Below are 12,213 nucleotides of genomic sequence, written 5' to 3'. Positions count from 1 at the left end.
TTTGTTTTGTTTTTTAAAAACCAGAGTAGCAACAAATAGACTAAGTTTTCATTCTTAACCCTTTGGAACTCTGAAAGGAACAGTTAAAGGCAAAGATGTGTTTTTTCTCAAGTTATAAACATTCACTCATTTTTAAGACTTAATACCTTAAAATATTGAGATACATTTCTAAGTATGTGGAGTTGGTTTTCACAAATTAAGAATAATCGATAAGCCATAATGTACAAACATAATAAAAGCAGAAAAAATGTATTCTTTAGTGAAAGTATAAAATAAAGCATATGAAGGCTGAATCAATACTGAATGCAATCTAACAAAAGAAAGGCCTCAGATAGCCTAAGCTTCCATAGAGTTAGAGAGTTCAGCATTGTCTTAAACCTAACCTGGTAGCCCATCCTGCTGTGTGCTTGCGCTAATGCTCTTTCCCTCTATTTTAAAAACTCCATTATATTCCTCATCCATGGGGAAAGGGGACCAAGTTGTAGGAAGGCAAAGACCACTGATGAATGACTCAGCCTCACTTTTTCTCTGAGAAGTGATACTAAAATAACAAATTCTGTTAAAGAGGCAAAGAGTGCTTCTTGCCCTCCCAAAAAAAATGCACCAACAGCATATTAGCAATTCCACAAGACCTTAAAATAAACTAAAGCTTTTCAACAACATTAAATAAAATATAATTTCTCCCAGGAAAGTACTAATTTATGTTACCAGGATAGACCGTCCTTCTTAAATTATAAAATAAAGAAGTCCAAGGTTATTTTTCAGCACAGTCGAGAAAGAAACAAAGGAAGAATAAAGTACGGAACTGAAACATTATTTTGTTTTACTATAACTCAAATAACTCCTACCTGAATAGCTACATCTGAAACTCTTTCATAAAAATTATTCAATAACAATGCAAAAAAACTTGTTTACAAAAGATTAGTGGCAAAATGTTCTTTCAAGTATTATCATCATTGAAAAACAAAAGCTTACTGGCAAGTCTTTATCGAGTTCATTTATCTGGACAGCAAAATTGTCTGGAAATACTCCTTCTTTACCATTAAGTTCACCTTTCCACCAGCCAGCTTCTCCAGTCTCCTAAAAAGCAAAATAGAATAATTAAGACAATAAAAGTTATCTTTTTTTTTTTTTAGATAAGGTGTTGCTCTGTTGGCCAGGCTGGAGTGCAGTGATGCAATCATGACTCACTGCAGCCTCAATCTCCTGGGCTCAAGTGATCCTCCCAAGTCAGCCTCCCAAGTGGCTGGGACCACAGGCATGCAACCACAAACTTCTGGGCTCAAATGATCCTCTTGATTTGGTCTCCCAAAGTGCTGGAATTACAGGCATGAGCCACTGTGCCCAGCTGCAACTAAACAGATGACACTGTCCTTCTAAAAGGAAATATTTCCCATGTACTACTTTTAGCAGTAGTTACAAAATTGGGTTTAATTTAAAAAAAGAAAAAATCTATTTTAAAATTCCATCTATAACATTAAAAGGTTCTCAGAGAAAAGAGGAGAAAGATAAAATAAGGCCGGGCATGGTGGCTCACACCTGTAATTGCAGCATTTTGGGAGGCTGAGGTGGGTGGAACACCTGAGGTCAGGAGTTTGAGACCAGCCTGACGAACAAGGTGAAACCCCATCTCTATTAAAAATACAAACATTAGCCAGGCATCGTGACAGGCACCTGTAGTCCCAGCTACTTGGGAGGCTGAGACAGGAGAATTGCTTGAACTCGGGAGGCGGAAGTTGCGGTGAGCTGCGATCACACCACTGCACTCCAGTCTGGGTGACAGAGTGAGACTCCGTCTCAAAAAAAAAAAAGATACAATGAAAGGAAGTGGAAAAGAGACGAAGGTGGAGAGGGAGAATATGAATTTCCAAACTGTATCTTTCTTAACATTCTTAACACTTTATATACTAAATATTAATCACATTATTCAGCTGCTTTAAAAACGAACGAGATTTGACCAGGCACAGTGGATCATGCTTTGTAATCCCAGCAACTTCAGAGGCTGATGTGGGAAGATCGCTTGATGCCAGGAGTTTGCAAGACCACCCTGGGCAACATAGCAAGACCCTGTTTCTACAAAAAAAATTTGGAAAAAAAAATTATTCAGGCACAATGGGATGCAACTGTAGTCCCAGTTACTTGAGAGGCTGAGGCAGGAGGATCACTTGTGCCCATGAGCTCAAGGCTGCAGTGAGCTATGATCACACCACTGCACACCAGCCTGGGCGACAAAGCAAGACCTTGTCTTTAAATTTTTTTCTTTTTAAATTAACAAGACTTTCTAAGTTTCTTCTAAATATTCACCACCCTTGCATGAAAAATTAGGTGTAATCAGTGCAAATTACATTAATATGAAAATTTACATACATTTACAAAATTCTTGCTAAATGATTTTATCTGCAGTTGCCACTAAAACAAAAAAGGTAACTATGTGAGATGATAGATATGTCAATTTGCTTCACTATAATAACCTTTTTACTACTATGTATCCTATAACATCATTATCCTTTAAGTATACACAATAAAACTTATTTTAAAAAACAATTATATACACTATGCCATCTTATAACAAAGTCAATGTAAAACAATGGGGCCAAGTGTGATAGCTCACACCTGTAATCTCAGCACTCTGGGAGGCCAAAGCGAAAGGAATGCTTGAGCTCAAGAGTTCGAGACCAGCCTGGTCTCCATCTCTACTTTAAAAAGGTGTGTGTGGGCAGGAGAATTTCAAAAATTATTCTACAGGGTTATAGCAAAAACCAAATATTTGTAGTTTTCCCATAATATAGTTAATATAGGATTCTGCCCACACAAAAGTACTACTGGGTTTTCTCTTTATTTTGCATTAGGATTTATTCCAAGTTATAAAATCACTTCAATTTTTTAAATGGTGACATCATTTTCCAGAATATAAAGAGTTTCAGAACCATTTCCATACTGACGGACATTTAGCTTGTTTCCCTATTTTTCTTCTTCTGTTTATATTACAAACAACAATCCAAACGGCAGATAGGAGAAAAAATAAAATGAAGTGGAAGAGAAGAAAGAATAAAAATCTGGGAAGTTGAGGTTAATTTTAAAAAAAAAGTAATTACTTAAAAAAAAAAAAAAAGCAAATACGATGGTTAACAATAATTCCCAATATATAAATTATAACAAATATAGTCAATAAAAGTTGGCTCAAAAAGAGAATGTTCTGGGCACTTATCACGTGCCAAGTTTTCAGGACTCAGAAACAAGACAAAGTCCCAGCTCTTCTAGATTCCAGGGTGAATATAAGAACATTCTAGGGTGAATGCATAACTTCTGAAAAATATTTCTATAAATAATTCACTGAAAAACAGAAATATCTTACCTTACTTATCAAATGGATTATCTCCCCCTCTTTAAAAGTAAGTTCATCTTCATTAGTACCTTCATAGGCAAATAATGTTCTACAATATTCTTTAGCTGAAATAAAGAATGTAAATAATGTGGCTCACACAAATGGATTCATTCAACAAATACTTATTTATTAAGCCTCTATCTTGTGTAAAGTATACTAAAAGTTATTAAAGATGAACTTAATAATCTATCTTTAAATTTTAAAATACTTATAGTCAATACCATATGTTAAGTAACAACTTCATTAATCATTCATTCAAATATTTACTAAGTGTTTGTGATGTTCCAGACACAGATTCAACTACAAGGAGATACATCCATCAACCAACAAAGTACATCAAAATCCTTGACCTCGTGGTGCTTACATCTAATAGAATTTGCTATTCTAATAAAGCAGTGTAACAAATGCTTCCAACAAGTCTCATGACACATTTGAGTATGTTTCTACTATTCCCAATATGAAAGTTTTATTCAAATACATACCTTTAATTTTACCTTCGCTATCTGTTTTTGTTATCTCCATACTCTGCGTTTTGGATCCCAGTGACGGCAGGATTAAGGGCTAGAATAGAAAAAAAAATGGCATTAACTATTTTAAGATAGAATAAAGATAATACTGTTAAAAAAAAGTTTCCATTTACAGTTGCCCAGCTTTCCCTAATGGTCCTTATAGCTAAGATAGAAATGTGACTGAAAAATCAGCAATGAAACAGGTAAAGGTCTCCAAAGTTCCTTAAATCATAGCTCAGAGCTAAGATTCCTTATCTAAAAGATAATAATCTCTGATGCCCATAGTATATTAACGAGATTTAATTTTAGAATCTCTAAATAAGAGGCTAGGCACCGGTGGTTCATGCCTGAATCCCAACACTTACGGAGGCCAAGGCAGGAGAACTGCTTGAAACCAGGAGTTCAAGGTTGTAAGTGAGTTATGATTATACCACTGCATTCTAGCCTGGATGACAAGGTGAGACCCTATCTTTACAAAATACAATAAATCAAATACAATAAATAAGAACAACAGCACTTGAAAAGTTAAATCCCTGGGCTAAACACTTTGTATAAATAGTGCATATAGGACTAACAGCCTCATAACTATCTGCATTAAGTGGGCACTATTTATACAATAATATAAATTTATATAGGTAATCTGTCCATAGTAAAAGGAATTTAGCCGCAGAGCCCAGGTTTTAACCCAGAACTAAACCTTAAACTGAAAGAGGAGAAAAAAAATTATTTATACTTCATTGCTGTCTGAATGTAAATGATTCAGGTACTCTTATGTTCCTCATAACTACAGTCTACTAGACATTTGTCCATTGTAATTTGTAAAGGACTAAGTCCTTTACCACCTTATACTAGTGTTTCCTTAAGTTCTCTACCCAGAAACAACAGTACATTTAACGTTAGATGTCAATAATTAAAAATCTGAACACACTGCTAACTTACCTACGTACCACTGTGTTTTCTGTTTATCTTCTAAGATACTTAACTTTAGTTTTCCCCAACTCTAACCACCATATTTTCCAATCTGGTGTACCTACAAACACAGCAAATGTGCTCCCTACTTTATCAATTCCTGGATCAGTGATCAAAGCAAGCCTGACAAGACCATCATATAGGGTAACCCTGAGACTACAGTCACTAATAACAACTCTTGAGTAGTGGACATTATCAAGGATGATTAAAAGATAATGTGATCATTAATCAATAAAGTTATTCAATATAATCACAAGCTTTAGAATTGGAAAGAGCACAAGATCATCTAGTCTAATTTCTATCACAATGCAAGAATTGCTTGTCCAACATTCCTAGCTGTTATATAGCTATAGAGCACCACCCCAAAAACCATGAGAATTCCAAACTTTACCTTTAAAACCAAGAATCAATTTGACCCCATAATCCTAATGCCAGATAGTCTCAGAGCTAGGAATGTGTAGGATAGAAAGTGGAAGTTCTCTTTTCTGAACCCAACTCTTCACTGTTACATAAGAAAATAGGTAGCAAGTTAGGAAAGGAAAAAAAAAGTTGAAAGCACCTATCTTAGGAGGAAACTTCATAGTATCTCAATAACCAAAACACAGTCTTTAAATGAGATGTAGCTACACGAATCAAATAAATACTGTAACACTTTAAATTCTTCAGAGTTAAAGAGATAGGACAGAAGGAACTGTGAAAAAATGCTCTACAGACTGTAGCTATTTTACCACCAAAATAACAGCTTAAGGTTTTATTTTAAACTCTCTTTTTAGTTCTTATAATTTATGGTTCATTTACTTTGTTTCATTTCACAATGCCAGCAAAATGCTAATGAAATAAAATTCTCCACACATTCAAAGAAGGTTAGTAAATTTAACAAATGTTGACAATCTAGAGGAAATTTAAGTAGTGCCAAAATATAAAGTAATTTAATACTTTCTAAATCCATTTTAAAACAGTCCATTTTAGGTCTAATTCAAATTAAATATATATTTATTATATACAAAACTAAATTTATATATGGTAGCTTTTAAAAGGCAAAAAAAACCTTTCTAATTTTTATTTACACTGTGATAACTAAAAACCCTAAAGCTTCTACTAAGTGTGTTAAATTTACCAAGAAATAAGCATTCTAATTTTATTAGATTCAACCATGAATATCAATCATTGTAAATATGGAGACAAAATTTCTCACAGTCTCCTCATTCATAACCAAATTATTAGTGATCTCAAAAAAAAAGAAATCGAACAGAGTTACAAACTGACTTTTACATTTTAAAAATGCTTAATGAGAGAATGAGTGGAGTTAATCTAACTTAAGTCCATCATTACCACCTTTTCTGGTTTTTTCTCTTCTGTTTCACTACTGGATGTTCTTGTCCGAAGTTTCACAGAGCCTTCTTTAAAAATGTCTCCAAATCCAATTCCTCGAATTTTCTTTGGCTGTGTAATTGATCCAGGTGCAGTTTCACTCCCACTTCCCGGAGAAGGTAAAGGTGAAGTAGGCCCACCCAAAACAGTTTCTGAAACAATAATTTGTTTTTGAAGAATGACACCTCGAATCACAAAACGTTTCCCATCCTGTCATAATGTCTACATTCTATATGCCTTCTAATAAAACACAGTAAAATTTAAAAAAACAAAAACAAAAAAAACCCAAATGATTCAGTACTGAAATATCCAGAAGAGCAAGATGCAATTCATGCAGTTTACACATACCTTTTTATTGTGCAAAATAATAATAATTTTAGGTAAATTTAATTAGTAAAATTAAGAAATCCTAATTAGGAAATCATGTCATACGAGGTCCTTAAAAACAGCATGTCAATGTATAGCTTTTGGCCAAAGATGATACAATGTGAGACAAACAATAAAGAGATAAGATTATTTTTTAAAGCTATATGATCCAATCCAATCAAAGTTAGCATGAGTTTCTGAATATAAAAACTGGGAATGTTTATTTTAAAAAGGTCAATAGTTCATAACCTGTTCTTTTAGTTCAGAGACTAGGTAACAGGTCTAATTTTAAAGCATTCAATGGAAACCATTACTATATAATAATAAAAAACTGTTAAGTTTAATATTATATGGGTAAGAACGTTTTTACATTCTTGCTCAGCAACAAGGGTTCTTATGTATAGGCTCAGTAAGTCCATGAACAACCCTATGGAAAACTGTGTGGTTATTTTTATGTACATTTTTCTGGGTAAAACAGGTACAGCTTTCATGAGATCCTCAAAGAGCCTTATAATCTAAGTAAGAAACAAAGTTCTAGAGTAAAAATCCAGAAACACTGAAGACTGGGGATATAGGGTAAGGAAAAATATGTGGTGACAGTTCACTGAACTGAGGTAGTCTGTTGAAAAATAGCAGAACAACAGGGACAATAAAAATAGTAGTTACCGTTTATTCAGAGCTAATTCTGTACCAGGCACTTGGCTAAGCACTGCATATGAATTATCTCATTTTTATAAGCCCACATGAGCTTCTTAACATTAAGCACTATTACTTCTCATTTTACAAATAAATAAACTTGGACAAAGGGATATTAATGACTTTCCCAGGGACCTACAGGTAGTAACAAAGTCAATTTTTGAAGTGAATTCTAGATGACCCCAAAACCACAGTCTTAAACAATTCAATATAATGGCTCAGACCACAAAGTCTCCAATCAAATGTGAGAATATCTTTCTGCATTGATCGAAATGACCATTTTACAGGTGGTTTGCCAAAACAAGTTATTAACTTAAAAAATATAATGCTAACAAGTATAGTCATCTACCCTAACCATTTTCAATATTATGCTAAGTCACATAGAAGACTGAAGTGGAGAAGATAGTTTCGTAACATATTTTTAAAATTCAACCTCATTGAGAGAATGTTTACAATCAATAAAATGAACCTGTTTTAAATACACATTTCAGTAATATTTGACAAATGTCGCACCATGTAAACACAGCAAGATACAGAACAATTCGTCACACAACACTCGCACACCATCATAGTCAATCCTTCCCCTAAGCCTCAAGAAACCTCTGAACTTCACTGTCACTATACATTTGCCCTTTTTCAAATAAATTATAATCATATAGTACATAAGCTTTTTACATCTACTTCTTTGGCTACACAGAATATATGAGATTCATCTATGCTGTTGCATGTATCCACGCTTCATTCCTTCTTATTGCTGATTAGTATCCCATTGTACAGATATGCTACTATGTTTCTACCATTAAGAATGTAGCTCCAGGTTTTTCACAGATGAGCTTTATAAAATTTAGAAAACTCCCTTCTATGCTACTATGTAGCATTTTCATCATTAAGAACTGAGTATGTAAATTCTCTTTCTGCATCTAGTGAAATGACCATATGGTTGTTCCCCTGTAAACTGTTAACACTGTGAATTATATAAACTTTTTAAACCAGCCTTGCATGGATGGAACAGACCCCATTAGTATCATGATGTACTAACCTTTACATATTTTGCTGAGTTTGACGTAACCTTTACAAATTTTGCTGAATTTGATGGAATACTTCAAAGATTTCTGTGTCTGTGTTCATGAGAGATAATAATATGTAGTTCCTTTTTTTCAAATTACTTCATGAGGGTTTGATATCAAGGTCACACAGACCTAAGAAATCTGAAAGAATCTGTGTAAGATCAAATGCTTGATAGCACCAGTGAAAATCATCTTGGCTAGAAATTTTCCTTATGTGAAGACTTTTTTATATTAAATACAATTTATTTCACATAGATTATTTAGAATTTCTATTTCTTCTATGCCTGCTCTGGTTAATTATGCTTTTACAAGGGTTTGCATATCTCATCTAAGTTGTCAAATTTATGAGCATATTTCCGTATTACACTTTTAATTGTCAGGTCTGTGATATCCCTTCACATCTGAAAATAGTAATTTTTGTTTTTCTCTTTTCTCTTTGATCGGTCTTGTTAGGGTATTATCAATTTTTTTTTTTTTTAAATCATTTCACAACACTCAACTTTTGAACTTGATTTTCTTGTCTGTTGGTCTGTTTTTTATTTCAGAACTGCTCTTATTTCCTTTCTTCTAATCATTTCAGGTTTAATTTGCTCTCCCTTTTCTTGTTTAAGGTATCTCTTCTATTATTCAAGCATTTAAAGCTATAAATTTCCCTACAGATGTTGCTTTACCTGCATTCCACAAATTCTGGTATGTTGTGTTTCACTTTCATTTACATCAAAAACTGTTCTAACGTCCCTTATAATTTCTTCTTTAATTCGTGGGTTATTTACAAGTGTTGTTCAAGTATCTGAGAATTTCCCAAATATCTTGGTGTTTCACAAATAATTCCACTGTGGTCACAAAACCTGTACCGTTCAATGCCAATCCTTTTAAATTTGATGAGACTTGTCTGATGCCCCAACATAGGGTCTATCTCATGCATATTCCAAGTAACCTTCAAAAGTGTACTTCAAAAAGTACTTTCAAAAGTACTTCAGAAAGTACTCTGTTGTTGAACTATTCTGTAAACGTCATTTGGGTCCACTTAATTAAGAATGTTATTCAGTTCAAGTCTTCTAAATATGAATTTTGCTCATTTTTTTGTTCATTAGTTCTATCAATTATTGAGAGATACATGTTTAAATCTTTTCATTCTTTTCATGGATTTATCTATTTCTTTCAGTTCTGGAAGTTTGTATCTCATGTACTTTGAAGTTCTATTGTTGAGTTATATATTTAGAATTGCTATTAATTTTTATGAATTAGCTCCATCACTATAAAATGTCCTTTTTATTCCGTGGTAATATTTTCTTTCCTGAAATATACTTTGATATTAATATAGTCATTCTAAATTTATTATGCTTTGCACAGAACATCTTTTTCTATCCTTCTTTTAACATGTCAGTGAATTTTTGTATCATCCAGGCTGACAATTTTGGTCTTTCAATTGAAGTTTTTGGACCATTTACATTTAACATAACCACTGATGTAGTTATGTTTAAATCCATTATCTTGCTATTTGTTTTCTTCTATTTACCCACTTGATATTTCTTCCTTTTTTCTCATTTCCAGTAGCATTTCTTAGTATTCCATTTTACTATTAACTTATTAGCTATACCTCTGCTACAGTCTGAATGTATGTGTCCCTCTAAAATTCATTATGTTAGAACCTAAGACTCAATATGGTAGTATTGGGAGGTGATTAGACCATGAGGCTCGAGCGAGTGAGATCACCCCTCTCCCTCTTCTGCCAGGGGAAGACACAGCATTCATCCCCTTTGGAGAACACAGAAACAAGGCACTATCTTCAAAGCAGAGACCAGGCAGGCCCCATCAGACACCGAACCTGCTAGTGCCTAGATGAGGGGACTTCTCAAACTCCAGAACTGTGAGAAAGAGTTTTTGTTTTTAACAAATTACCCAGTCTTGGGCATTATGTTACAGCAGCATGAACTAAGACAACTTCAATGTTTTGTTTTCTGAGGTGCTGCTCTAGGCTTTAAAACCTAATTGCCCCTCAGTACCCATTGGAGATTATCTTGTGATTTATACAGTTTCTGAAGATAATCTGCAGAATTTTTACCTCATTTATTTGATGTGGCTTTTCTCCTGTGGTCCCTTCTAAGGTTTTTGCTTTGTTGCTTGCATTCAGCACATGATTACGATCTGCCAAGCTTTGTTTATACTCTTGCATTTGTGGGTTTATAACTTGCATCAAATTTGGAAAATTTTTAGCATTATTCCTTCAAACATTTTTTCATCCACCCTCTCTTCTCCCCTTCTGAGACTCCAGCTACACATATTAGATCATTTAAAATTATCCCAGGCAGGTGCAGTGGCTCACGCCTCTAATCCCAGCACTTTGGGAGGCTGAGACAAGTGGATCACTTGAGGTCAGGAGTTAGAGACCAACTTGGCCAACATAGTGAAACCCCATCTCTACCAAAAAATAGAAAAATTAGTCAGGCGTGGCAGCACACACCTGTAGTCCCAGCTGCTCGGGAGGCTGAGGTGGGAGAATCACTTGAACCCAGGAGGCGGAGGTTGCAGTGAGTGGAGATCACTCCAGTAGAAACTGCACCACTGCACTCCAGCCTTGGCAACAGAGTGAGGCTCTGTCTCAAAAATAAAAATATCCCAAGTTGCTACAGTTTTTGAAGTTTTAGTCTTTTTGCTCTTTCCACTTCATTTTGCATATATTCTATTGTCACATTTTCAAATTCAATGATCTTTTCCTCTACATTGTCTAGTCTTCTGTTAAAATTTCACAGGAAGAAATTCACTTCAGATGTGTTTTTCATCTCTAGTAGTTCCATTTTGTCCTTTTAAATCCCATCTCTGGTGGTTCCACTTAGCTCTTTTTATGTCTTCTACTCACTACTCATTATATTAACATTTTCCATTACAATCTTGAGCATATTAGGCATTTCTATTATAGTTATTTTAATATCTACTAATTCCATCATTTCTGGGTCTCTTTCTACCAACTAGTTTTTCCTCCAGATTATGGGTCACATGTTCCTGCCTTTTGGTTTTTTTCTTTTTCTTTTTTCTTTCTTTTTTTCTTTTTTTGAGATGGAGTCTCATTCTGTCATCCAGGCTGGAGTGCAATGGCACGATCTCGGCTCACTGCAACTTCCACCTCCTGGGTTCAAGCAAGTCTCTTGCCTCAGCCTCCCGGGTAGCTGGGATTACAGATGCCCGCCACCACAGCTGGCTAATTTTTTGTATTTTTAGTAGAGATAGGGTTTCACCATTTTGGCCACACTGATCTTGAACTCCTGACCTCAGGTGATCTGCCCGCCTCGGCCTCCCAAAGCGCTGGGATTACAGGCATGAGATGTTGTTGAATGCTAAATTTTATAGTAATCATTTACAACAGTAATTTCCAATCAGGGTGGATTCTGCCTCCCAAGAGACGTGAGGCAATAACTGGAGACATGTTTGGTTATTACAATGGGGGAGTGTTACTGACATCTAGTGAGTAGAAATCAGGAATGCTTCTTAACATCCTGTATGTACCAGAGAGCCCCTGAAAATAAATAAGTTATCCAGCCCAAAACATCATCAGTGACAAGGTTGAGAAGTTCTACTTTAAAGACTGCTGGCAAATTTTTAATTTTTTTTTTCTGGCAAACAGGTAAGTTATTTGCACATTAGTGTGAAGCTTTTTTAGGGTAGCATTAGAGCAACCTCCATTCTAAGGCTAATTTAGCCCCACTTCACCTCTCTACTGAATTGCCCACGTAGTCAATAAAATCTCTGAAATCTAGAGAGAAAGAACTCAATTCTTGGCCTTGTATAAGCATACCAGAAATTGCTCATACTAACCCCTAGTAATTGCTCTTTATTCACAAGTTGCTCATGT

General features: G+C 34.6%; 1 protein-coding gene across 2 annotated transcripts in view; it reads right to left on the bottom strand.

Moving 5' to 3' along the window:
* The window catches only part of CD2AP (CD2 associated protein), a 153,003-nt gene that overhangs the window by 50,074 nt on the left and 90,716 nt on the right, over nt 1-12,213 (bottom strand). For both annotated transcript variants that reach the window (XM_003897700.5, XM_021937354.2), the window contains exons 6-9: nt 6,199-6,386; nt 3,868-3,946; nt 3,356-3,450; nt 976-1,080 (exon numbers count right to left, since the gene is read on the bottom strand). In XM_003897700.5, coding sequence (XP_003897749.1) covers nt 976-1,080; nt 3,356-3,450; nt 3,868-3,946; nt 6,199-6,386 — 467 coding nt within the window. The remainder of the gene's footprint in view (nt 1-975; nt 1,081-3,355; nt 3,451-3,867; nt 3,947-6,198; nt 6,387-12,213) is intronic.

This window comes from Papio anubis, chromosome 6 (assembly GCF_008728515.1).
Source record: "Papio anubis isolate 15944 chromosome 6, Panubis1.0, whole genome shotgun sequence".
In the NCBI taxonomy this organism is placed as follows: Eukaryota; Metazoa; Chordata; class Mammalia; order Primates; family Cercopithecidae; genus Papio; species Papio anubis.
Note: the sequence above shows the minus strand (reverse complement) of the source record. Positions and strands in the feature narration are given on the sequence as shown.